Source organism: Acanthisitta chloris, unplaced genomic scaffold (assembly GCF_000695815.1).
Source record: "Acanthisitta chloris isolate BGI_N310 unplaced genomic scaffold, ASM69581v1 scaffold14780, whole genome shotgun sequence".
Classification (NCBI taxonomy): Eukaryota; Metazoa; Chordata; class Aves; order Passeriformes; family Acanthisittidae; genus Acanthisitta; species Acanthisitta chloris.
Genome location: NW_008652309.1, coordinates 1 through 12,418, shown reverse-complemented (window position 1 = coordinate 12,418; position 12,418 = coordinate 1). Strand labels below are relative to the sequence as shown.

General features: G+C 40.6%; 1 protein-coding gene across 1 annotated transcript; it reads left to right on the top strand.

The window, feature by feature from the left end:
• Nucleotides 1–1,007: 1,007 nt before the first annotated feature.
• TMEM70 (transmembrane protein 70) lies at nucleotides 1,008–3,579 on the top strand. Its single transcript, XM_009076871.1, has 2 exons — nucleotides 1,008–1,128; nucleotides 3,131–3,579. Exons 1-2 carry the CDS (start codon nucleotides 1,008–1,010, stop codon nucleotides 3,577–3,579), a joined length of 570 nt encoding a protein of 189 aa, XP_009075119.1.
• The last annotated feature ends 8,839 nt before the right edge of the window (nucleotides 3,580–12,418 follow it).

Genomic DNA, 12,418 nt, shown 5'->3' with positions numbered 1-12,418 from the left:
CGCTGCCGCGCTGCCCTGCCCGCCGGGCCCCAGCAGGTTGCGTGGGGAGCAGGGGGCAGCGGGAGGGAGTTAGTCCTCGCGTTCGCGTCTGTGTTCTTGAAAGAGGTGCGGGTCTGAGGAGGGACCTGAGGTGCTGTTCGGGCCGGACTAGAGATCACAGCCTGTAATCCGCGCTGGTGAGACCCACCTGGAGTGCTGCGTCCTCCTCTGGGGTCCTCAGCAAGGGAAGGGCATTGACCTATTGGAGTGGGTCCAGAAGACGGACACCAAGATGATAAGGGGGCTGGACCTTATCCTGCAAGGAAAGGCTGAGGGTATTGGATTTGTTCAGCCTGGAAAAGCTTAGAAGTGACCTAATTACACTATCCAGTGCCTGAAGGGAGACTACAAGAAAGATGGAGAGAGACTAATTACAAGGCCGTAGTGATGGGACAAGGGTGAATGGATTCAAATTGAAAGAGAATAGGTTTAGATTAGATATTAAGAAAACAATTCTTACTGAGGAGAGGTGAGAGTAGTGAGGCACTGGTCCAGGTTGCCCAGAGAAGTTATGGATGCTCCATCCCTGGAGGTGTTCAGGGCCAGGTTGGATGGAGCTCTGAACAACCTCTTCTAGTTGAAGGTATCCCTGCAAGGGGGTTGGAACTAGATGATCTTTAAATTTCCTTTGAACTCAAACCATTCCACGATTCTATGATCCAATGGAAACCTGGTGAGCATGGGCACCGTGAATGTCTCAGTGGTGTTGCAAACATTTAGTGTTTAATTTGAGATTAACTTGGGATATTTACATGGACAGTTATTAAAATAGATGGACAGTTATTAAAACAGACAGTGTGTTAGTTGGAGTTGGTGGCATGCTTTGTACTATAACCTATCTTTAATCCTTAATTTAAGATGCTGGGATTGGGTTCAGGGAAGGAGAAACCGTGTGTGTGTGTGTGTCTACATATATATGTGTAGATACAAAGTGTGGTACTGATGTTGCTTGGCCATGTCCTGCTTTCATGTTCCAGGTTACATCTTTCCCAGGAGTGGCTGTTTGCTGCTTCAGCACATCCTCCACTAATGAACACCCAGAACATGGAAGATTAGTTTATAAAGGACATTTGGCAAAGACAGTTTTAGGTATGTGACTTGAGATGATTTATATTGCCTTTGTTTGTTTGTTTGTTTAACAGTGTGTAGTAACTTTAAAACAGAACATTTTAAAAGTTGACAACGTCCTTTCCAGCTTTACCAAAACTTGGATCATCTGTCCAATAGTAAAAGCAAAGTGGTAATGGTGCTTTGTTTCTGCTTCTGGGGCACTGCCCAGAGTAATTCAAAACTACCTTCCCCGCAACCTGCCAAGCGGACCGGGTCCTTACACAGCTTTGCCCTCCTTATCCACCCCTCTCTGCTTCCTTGACTCCTCCCTTTCTCTGCCCTTTTCTCCTCCCCAATTAGGAGCCAGCTCCAGTGGTTTATACTCCTGGCTCCCAGGCTTGCCCTGCCTGTGAACAGACTTGGGTTACAGGTGCTGTCAGCTAGCTCACCTTGGCCTTGCCTTGCTTTACTGATGCAGTTTCCTGGGTCCTGCTGTTCCTGTCAGGTTCCTCTCCCCAGAATTACCCCAACGCTTCCTGCGAATGTCTGGGAAGTGTGGCCACTTCTCACATTGGTCCCCATTCTCAGTGTTTCTGCTTCTCCACTCAGGTGTGCAGGGAGTTCTGTGCCTGTCTGTAGCCCCTCAGCCTCCTTGGGTTTCTCTTGCAACCTTTGGGGTGCATTACCCAGCCCAGTAACCAACAAAGAGGAGCTGTAACTGCTGTTTACATTCTGAGTTCTTTGAAATGCATTGTCTGTAACAAGACTTTGTTGGTTTTGAACAGTTAATAGCAACCTTCCAGTACCTGAAAGGGGCCTACAGAGAAGCCAGAGAGGGACTCTTTGTTAGGAACTGCAGTGACAGGACAAGAGGCAATGGATACAAATTGAAGGAGGGAAAATTTAGGTTAGATATCGGGAAAAGTTTTTTACTGTGAGGGTGGTGAGACACTGGAAAAGGTTGCCCAGGGAGGTTGTAGAAACCCCCAGCCCTGGCAGTGTTCAAAGACCTGGTGAAAAGCAAAGCCACTGGATGATTGAAATGTGTCTTAACATATTTGTCACAGCATCTTAGACTCCTGGTTCTCACCATGGCTTAAGGGCTGTGAGTGGTCCACAGAACTGGTTACTGTCTTTCAAGCCACATTCAGGATAGATGTGGGAGACTTAATGTGGTATAACTCAGGTTTTTTAAGCTCTATGTGGTGGGACACCATGCAGGCTTCTTTGTAGTGCACACTGAACATCAAGAATGGTTGTTGATAAGGAAGGAAATTCCCAGTGTGGATACCTGAGATGATTACCATTATGTGTGTCCATGAGTGGAGTCCAGTTCCTTTAGAAATCAGACTCCTACCTGTCAGTTAAAAACTTTGTGTGTAGCAGCTGACCTCATCACAGAAACAGAGCCAGCTCCCAGCTTTGATAAACCCAACATGAGCATACAAACAAATCACAACAGCGACAGTGAGGCAGGGTTGAGCTTTCAGTGGTTTCTCTGTGAGTTTAAAAAAAAAGGAACAGGGTTTTCAGTAACTTCACCTATTCAAGCAATAGCATTGATACATGGTGGCAGGACATGCCTGGAGAAGAGAAGGTTGCATGGAGACTTAATAACAGCCTTCCAGTACCTGAAAGGGCCTGCAGGGAAGCTGGAGAGGGACTCTTTGTTAGAAGCTACAGTGGCAGGACACAGGGCAATGGGTACAAATTGAAAGAGGGGAAGTTTAGGTCAGGTATTAGGAAAGAAGTTTTTACTGTGAGCGTGGTAAGACACTGGAACAGGTTGCCCAGGGAAGTAATAGAGTCTCCCAACCCTGACAGTGTTCAGAGCCAGGTTGGATGAAGCCTTGAGCATCCTGGTCTAGTGGGGAGGTGTCCCTGCCCATGGCAGGGGGCGTTGGGACTAGATGATCTCTAAGGTCCATTCCAACCCTTAAAATACTATGATTCTGTGAACATTTTATTGTAGAGAACATTTAATTTTAGAGAAAGTCTTGCTCATAAGTGTTAACCTTCATTTTCTTTTTGTTCTATGTAGGTGTGAAGTTTTTCTCTTACTCCACCAGCATATTCAACCTGTTCATGTTGCCCCAAATCATGCTCAAAAGTGGCATTGGAGTGGATAGTTTGCTTCTGCAAGCTGCTTTCTATGGGATGATTGGGTTCTTCACGTTTGTCACTCCAGTGACGTTGCATGTCCTTACAAAGGGCTACGTGATCCGACTCTATTACAAAGATGACATGGACACCTATACAGCCATTACCTACAATGCCATCCTGGCAGAGAAAGTAACTGTTTTCCATCAGAAGGATGTAAAGATTCCAGACATCACCAAGATGTTTACAACATTTTATGCCAAAACGAAATCAATGCTTGTTAATCCAACGCATTTCCCAAATCCCCAGGATTATAACCATCTCATGGGCTATGACAAACACTCATATTTTAAATTAGAGGAGGTAAAGGAAACTGATGAAAGGAAGTAATTTGAAGATAAGGAATGTCACTATCATTGTTCACAATGCAATACTATGTATGCGAAAGAATGTAAAGTTCTATTACACTTTCTTTAGTATCAGGTACAGGAGATTCCCAAATGCATTTTGGAATGTATTAAAAAAGACACCTTTTTTTAAAATTTATAAACATTGTGAGGGTTTCTTCAGTTAATGTCACAAAATACAGTAAAAAAAATATTTAGGTCTGTCTCATGCTTGTTTATTCTTGGCTTGATTTTTATTGTTTATCCATAGAACTGTAAAATGCATGGGCTGTGCAGCAGTCTCACATCTCAGTGTAGAAAGAAACCATTCATCAAAGAAAAACCATCAGTACTCATTACCTATCAAGTATGTAGTTAAGCTTTTAAGCCTTAAATATTAATTGTACTTAATCCAAAAAGGTCAGCCTTTTTGTCAGTCCTGTTGGTGGCATAGAGAGTGAAGATGGCTTTCCCTTCCCTTTGTGAGACCAGTGGTAGCCAGGAGGAGTCTCTAGAAAGCAGACAGGTATTCTGTCTGCTACAGTGCCTCCCAAAGGAGAGGAGAAAATAGGGAGAATGGCTGCATCACAGTAATCTCTAGCTATCACAGCTACTAAATGGTTTTTTATGTTAGAGTCCCACTTGGGGTAACCCTGTCCCCAGAGGTGGAATGCAAGAAGCCTTTTTGTTGGGCCAGGGAAAGCACCTCAGCTTAAGATGTGCTCTGTGAATATCCCATTGAGAACAGGCACTGTATTTGAACAGACCTGAAGAAAATACCAGCAGCTAGTGGTTAAAATGGATTCTGGCAGCATTTATGTAGGTGGGGAAGCAAAATGGAGTCTCCTGTAGAGTACTGTTTAGATCTTGGGCCTTGAAAAACATACCTCTTGATCTTCCCTGCAGAGAAAGCCACCTCTAGCTCAGCTGAAAAGAGGATTAGATCTCTTTGTGTGAGCAGACTGGTTCTGCACTCTGAGCATGTACAAATTTAATTTTTTTTACCCCTAGGCACATAAACTGACAGATAATTGTTTTCAAATAATCAAGGGCCTAAATACTATTAGAGTTAAAAATTGTTGAACAAACAAAAGCAAAATTCAAATTAATCCTTTTGTGTTAGCAGTGCCCTTTGCAATAAGTAAATCTGATGCTTGCTGCTAATTAAGTCATCCTGATACTGCAGATAAAGAGAAAACTTATAGCTACCCTTAAAGATGTTTCCTAAGTTCTAGCTGAAGAAAATGTATTTTGCAGTCTAAATGTCTTCTGATACTATTGTTTCAATATCTTGTCCTGGGATGGCACTACAGATGGCATTAAACCAGTGGTTTCAAATGTTGTTTTTCTGACTGTTGGAACTGCCCTCAATGTACTTGCTGAGTAATTAAAAAGCAAATCATCTCATCTCAATACTTTTGGAACAGTTCTTTTTTGTTGGCACAGCTATAATTTTAAAAGCTCCATTAAGGCAGTGTCACTTCATGGGCAGCAATAATATGAAACCAAAATTTTCATAAGTTATGTTGAAGGTGTGAGGCTAGTAACAACCAGTACCTGGTTGTACTACTTGCCCTTATTGAAATGATGTTTTACACCTAATTAAAAGTAATCTTTCCACATCTCATGCATTAACTCACTTCTTTTTGTGCTCATGGGTAAAGTTAACTTCATCTTTCAATGGCAAATACAGGGAGAAAAGGAAATAGACTTTTCAGGAGAAGGTAAAGGGAAAACCCCAAAATTATACCTATGTACCCCTTGAGCAATATCAAAATCCTGCTTTTTTTTTTCTGACTGCAGAAAGTTTTTATTGCTAAGTTTAAGATTTGATCAGTTCAGATTGAAGCAGCAGTAGTAAGATATCTCTATCCTGGTGGCTGAGTTTCTCAAAAAAAAAAGTATGGAAGACAAGTATTATTTCTTCTGTTTGTATTTTGGCAGTGAAATACAAGTTAAGCTGGTAAGTGACTTTCCTACACATAGATGATTTAAAAAAATACATTATAAGAGTCCAGAAATCTGCCAGAAGATAGATGGTAATTGTGGCTATGATGTAATTAAGAGAAATATTTTTTACTTCCAATGTGCAATTTGAAAACGATAGAATAGTACTTTTATATTAAGAAAAGAGAAGACCAAACATACTGAAGAAACACGATATTCTACCTGCTTCCTCCTTGTTTGCTGCTGCACTCACAGCATGTACTTAGAATCATAGAATCATTTAGGTTGGCAAAGACCTTTAAGGTCTTCATCTCCTACCATTAACCTAGCACGGCTGAATCCACAACCAAACCATGTCCCTAAGTGCCACATCCACACATCTTTTAAATACCTCCAGAGATCACCATCTCCACCACTTCCCTGGGTAGCCAGTCCCAATGCTTGGCAACCCTTTCGGTGAAGAAATTTTTCCTAATACCCAATCTAAACCTCCCCTGTTGGAACTTGAGGCCATTTCTTCCTGTCCTATCACTGGTGACTTGGCACAAGAGACCAACCCCACCTGGCTACTCCCTCCTTTCAGGTAGTTGTAGACAGCAATAAGGTCTCCCCTGAGCCTCCTTTTCTCCAGGCTAAACAACCCCAGCTCCCTCAGCCACTCCTCTCAAGGCTTGTGCTCCAGCCCTTTCCCCAGCTTTGTTACCTCTCTCTGGACACACTCAACACCTCAATGGCCTTTGTGTAGTGAGGAGCCCAAAACTGATCATAGGATTTGAGTATTCTTGAAATATGTGACTGGTTTAGATCCCTGGAATTTGTTGAGAGCTGCTCTTTACACTAGACTCAAAACAAAGGAATAGAACTAACCCAAGAAGACTCCTAGAGGCATTTCTGCTTTGCTTTGAGTTCTGAACATAGAGATTTTTCACTGTACACTGAGTGCATTTCCAAGTGGGGAAACTGAAATGTCCTTCTATGCTAGGAAATGCGCATAAAGCATAACAGGCCCTCTTGCTACCAACAAATCCCGCAAGAGAATCAACTGTAGTGTGACTGTTTTGATAAACCAATTACTGTCAAGTAATTCCCAAAGCCTGTTTATATTAACTCCACATCTTCTTAACAATCCTATTTATTTTGTGAACTACTATTTTCTTCTAGTTTATTTTTTCTTCAGTTTCATACACTTGGTGAAGACTAGTTCTAATTGCAGAAGTATCACTACCTGCAAATATTTTCCTCCCTGGAAGTTGCTGATATTTTTTTGGGTGTCGATAACTCGTGTACGATATGGAAGAAACAATTTGTAAGATCTAGAGAATGTGCTCATACACATTCTGAAGGAAATACTGACGTAAAAGTCCAGTTTTCTGAAATACATGATTTACAAGCTGGCCTATGTGCAAAAGGCAGTACCTACAAGGAAGGCTGCTGGCTCCTGCAGCCTTTGCAGGACCAACCGATCACTTACCCATAGCTGCTGAGTCTCACATCTTACCCCAGTACCTGTTTCACTCAATTTGGTGTGAAGAGCATGAATATATGAAATTACTCAAGCCTCTTTCCTGGACATGTTTCATATCCCCATCCAGCCTTAAAAGCTTCCACAAAAGGTCATTCATGACAAATTTATTTTAAGGGTTTTTTTTTCCCTAGGAAAACAATCTGGATATGGGCAAATTTTTCTTTTCAGGCTTCGACTACATGCTATTTTCTTGCTAGTGACCCTCTCCTTTTTTCTCAAGTTTTTGGCTTTGTCCACATTATTATTCATTAGTCCCTATCTGTTCTTAATTATAAAGTACAAAGCTTCTTGTCATTCTTTAAAGTTGCTTTCTAAATTAAATTATCCCACAACCCTCATCCTTTTCTTGCAAATGTAAAAAATGCTGATGAGAAAATTATCCCCTTTTGATACTTCAAAGAGAAATTTTTAAGGCTCTGAGGTACTTCACACTCTTAACCACACTCTGTAGAATTAAAAGGTAACTAATTTGTCTGGAGCTTGCTTTGTTACAAACCAAAGTCATCACATTGGCAAAGATGAAGAAAATCTTGCATAGTACCAGGAGAGCTTCATTTAGGTGATGGAAACTTTGTGAAAATCTCTTTGTTCTGTAAAAATTAGGAGCAGACATGTAAATTATTATGACTGCTTGGTATAACTTAATAGGTGGAAACTTGGTAAGCTGCTGTAATTTGGTTGCTGTGGAGTTCTGTGGTCATACCACAAATCTCTTCATGCCTCATACCGTGGATTTCTTCTTGCCTCCATGTACAGCATAGCCTGCTGCAGCCTGCCTGAGAAATGGGACAAGTGTGCTAGCTAGGAGTTGGATCCACTGTAATAAGATTATCCCACAGCTCTACAGACCTCAGCGAGCAGCTATTTTAAGCAGGGAATAACAGAGAACAAGAGCAAACAGCCACAAAACATGTCCAGCTGTCTCCATTTCTGGAATTCCAGTGTGGACTGTGTTGCTGTGGTGTGCTTTCTGTCAGCCTCAGGTAGGACACATCCCTTTCTTCTCCCTTCACCCTCTGCTTTCTTTTCTTTTTGACAACTTTAATAGTTTAATGAATACTTTAGAGTGTAACTATAAGCTTTAATCCTAAACTTGGCTTGGAAAGAATAAACCATAAGCCTACTGGCAAGAGGCAGAGTTATTTCCAACATAATTGTTTCCACAGGATGCCACTTGGTATGTATTTGCTTCACTTTAATAGTCTCCAGTGGTTTAATGTGATATATTCAAATCAAACCACTAAGCCAAAGTGCATACAGCATTTGAAAATATATATTCAGAATAATGCACAGCACTTTTTATATCTTTCAGCAACTCTTTGTTTTCTTTCTCAAATGCTACCAGCTCACCACTGGATATGGTCTAGTGCACTCCTCCTCCATCGGACTTCCCTGGCACTCTCAAGCACTTCACCTGCTGCGTGTAAAGGAGCTGAGTTCTCTACCTCTTTCTGGAACCCCTGGGCATGACTTTCTACTTCCACTATAAACATTGTCAAAGATAGCGAGAGGATTTGGGAAGAGAGTCTACAATTTTCTGTTCTTCATGTTGATTGTTGAGTGCATTATTGTTTTGTGAATGCTTGCCTTATGCCTTGGATATAGCCCCTTTATAAAAATGGAAAATTAAAATATATATTTATATCCTTCTCTAGTGACCTTCATACTGACTTGAATGGGACACAGTGTCTTCAGCATCAGTCCAAAACCCAGCATCAGAAGGAATAAACATGTCTGCTTCCAGCTGCAAAAAGATCTACTTAAGGACTTTCACAAATAGCCCTGCAAGGAAAATTAAGTTACTGTTGCTTCTTTCTTTATTGAATAAATATGGTTAACATGTTTGAAAGAGTTTTCCATTAAAGTGACATTTTGGTACATGCCAAGAACTAGGGCATAATTTTTAATTCTGTCTGACTAACACTTTGGGATGGAGTACTTTCCTCTGCTGCTCTGGTGTACTGTTATTTATTTTTCTGTGATGGGATATTATGATCATGTATATTATAAATCTTTCCTGAGGGAGATTTCAGTGACTTATAAGTGCTTATCTGGTCAAAGTACTCATCTGCAGCCAACAATCCGAATACAAAGTGATTATTTTGAAAACCAATCACAAGTAAGTTAAGCATTTTTTAGATATATTGAGAAAGAAGATAAAAATATAATGAATTAGTTTAAGGATTTTAACCACAAATCAGTGAGAAGGCTTGGAAAAAACTTCCACTCTCAGCACCTCAGATGCAGAGAAATTAAAAGTCAGAGGTACGAAGTCCTAAATTCTCTAGACTTGGATTTATTTTATGTACTGTTACCTGAAAAATATATGAAAGTTGGCCCCTACCAAATATAATTCCAAAGGATTTCAAAATAAATGTAGTAAATTGTTACAAAACTTCAGTGAAGTATCACGATTATGTAGCTCTTTCCACTTCTCTTTCTCTCCTTTTCACCTTCCTTCTGGATCAGGAAAAGACTATAGTAAAGAGAGAGAATTTAGTAAAATGAACGTATGTAGAAGTTTATATCCTTCTCCAGTGACCTTCATTCTGGCTTGAATGGGACAGAACAGGCTCTTCACACCCCTAGTGCACTAGTTTGGAGCTTTAGTGAGCTTCACAAGAGGTCACTTCTATGACTAGCATCAATATGGACTTCAAAAGTCACAAGCATCTAAAAACGAATTTGCTGAAAAGATTTTAAAATGATTGATGTTATTTTGATTTAATGACAATTTGACCAGGCACAATGGTCAATGCTGTAGACTTTATAATCATGGTCAGAAGTGATATTTTACCCATGATTCCAGTAGCATTTATTGTTCCTGTTTTCCTATTTAGCCAGCCAGATCCTTTTAAAATGGAGCTTTCTTAGGCTGATTTTTTTAAAGCATTGGAATATTCTTGATGTGTGCAATAGAAGTTCAATAAGGAAGGAGCAGGAGAGGGTATGGAGGTTTCCCCGTGTGTCTGTCTGTCTGAGCCACCAGGGGGGACTCATTCCTCATCTATATAATTTACTGCATCAAGTGTCTGAAAAAAGCATCTATGCTTCAACCAGGTCTAGAAAGACACTGAGTTCAGCAGAAAGCTCATCTTCCTTTATGTTAAGAGATCTTTTATCTAAAATCTTGTAAATCTGCAATACTCTTTCCAGTCTGCCCATGAGTACATCAGCCACCCACTGCACTGGGCAGCAATGCCAGTGTAAGTCTGGCTGCAGAGGGTAATCGTGTATCAGTAGGGTACAGTCAGTGCCACCTCATGCCTTCTTCAGACTGACCTGTGATTTGTCTTGAATCTACTGGACTGACAGAAGGCTCAGCAGAGAGCCTGTCTTGGCTTCTCACTGGTTAGACTCGCTCCATACCAGAGGCCATGGCTTTGTGGTTGAAAGGAATCTCTTTTGGCTGTACATGCATAAGGTAGCTCTTCTTTAGTGGCTGCTCCATTACTCCTTAGTGTCTGTCTCACTGCTCCATTTCTTTATCCAACTGTTACAGCCTTCCTGATTTATTTCAATTTCGCATATTTTAATATTTTTAAGCAAGATGTAGCCATCTTGAAGCAGAACTGTATTATTGCTATGATCACGAAGAGTTTCTATGTTTTATATGGGTTTTTAAATATCTTTTTATATGTTTTATTTACTGTTTAATAGCAGCAAAGGCTGTGTGTGATGTATGTACTGAGATCTGTCAGGAAAACTGTATAATTTTGAATTACCATTGAAGAGCCAAATGTTAGAAGTTTCTTTCAATTCTGAACTCTGTTAGGCCAGTGGGACTCTTCTTGTGGTGTGTAGAAAAATTTGGAAATACTGAAAAGAATTCTCTAGCCATATTAAATTTTCACATTTTTATCTTATTTTGTGAATTATTACATGTAGCAGTTCATTAGATGGCATTTTTAGGCACTTTTAATTGAAACCTCACTTTCCTTGGCTAGTCTCTGGGCATAATCAGCCATGTTTTTGTGCATGTCATTATTTCTAAATCATCTTTTTTGTTACATGTTCAGACTTCTGAAAGCAAATTTCATAATTTTTTGCTACTTTACTTTTATAATATATAATATATTATACTGGTGACAATAAAAGCTTTTAGGCACTGTGATGGGAATTGGGCAGAGTCAGAACATTTGATTAAGTTACATTTGTTGTAAGTAATTTTTATTGATTTTCCAGCTTAGCACAAACCCAAATACCTATTTAATATACTGCTTCTTTTTTAAAAGCTTGCAATTTCTGATCTGTTTGCAGACATGCATATAAATCAAGAAGGGAACTTGTGAGGAAATAATTTGATTTCTGTAAGTCATTATTCCGTAAATTCAGTGAGTTTCCATGTTTTATTACAGTGAGAAAAAAAATGTAATTGTGTTTACTGTCAGTTAGATGATGATCGTGCTCATCACAATGAGGTATTAGCCTTAGTTTTATCTGTTGGGACTAGCAGTTTTGCTGGGACTGTGCACTGGGAGCTGACCTGGTTTAGTCCACAGAATTGATAGAGCAAATGCAGGTAAAATATGTTATTCTTTGTGTATTGCACTAACAGACAGAAATAAGGGAGTGTGTCTAACACCAAAAGTGCTTTAAGGGTTTTTGTTTTGGTGTTTGAATCTTGAGTATCAAAATCTGTAGCCTGGAACATTTTCAGCATCCCAGGATAAAATCAGGTTGCAACCTATCTTCATTTGTGCCAGGTAGATTCTGTGTTCCTATAGAAACATCCCAATTTGACAGCCATTGAGAGTAATTGACTCATGTTCAGTGCCTGCTTGGACCCATGTCTGAGCATGGCACTGGCACAACAGGCCTGGGTAGGGCCCTGTGGTCTCAGGGAAATTGTGCAGTGCTGCTTCTCCAGCAAAGACTGGGGAGAAGAGCCTGGAAGAAGGTCACAGTGGGAGGCTGGGAGGCAGATGTGGGAATTATCAGTTGTAATTTTGTGGATTTTTAAGTTTGCTCTCACTAAAAATTATAACTGTGATAGATACCTTTGAACATGGTAGCTGACAGCATGGAGGACATCACTGCTTCTACTCCATAGCATGTCAGATGGTTGCATTCAGCTCTTGTACTTGCCTCCATTTGGAAATACATGGATGATGGGGATTGAGTGCACCATCAGCAAGTTTTCAGATGACACAAAGTTGGGGAGAGTGTCAATCTGCTGGAAGGCAGGAGGGCTCTGCAGAGGGACCTGGATAGTCTGGAGAAATGGGCTGATTCCAACGGGATGAAGTTTAACGAGGCCAAGTGCTGGTCCTGCACTTTGGCCATAACAATCCCATGCAGCACTACAGGCTGGGGACAGAGTGACTGGAGAGCAGCCAGGTAAAAAGTGACCTGGGAGTTTGGATAGAAA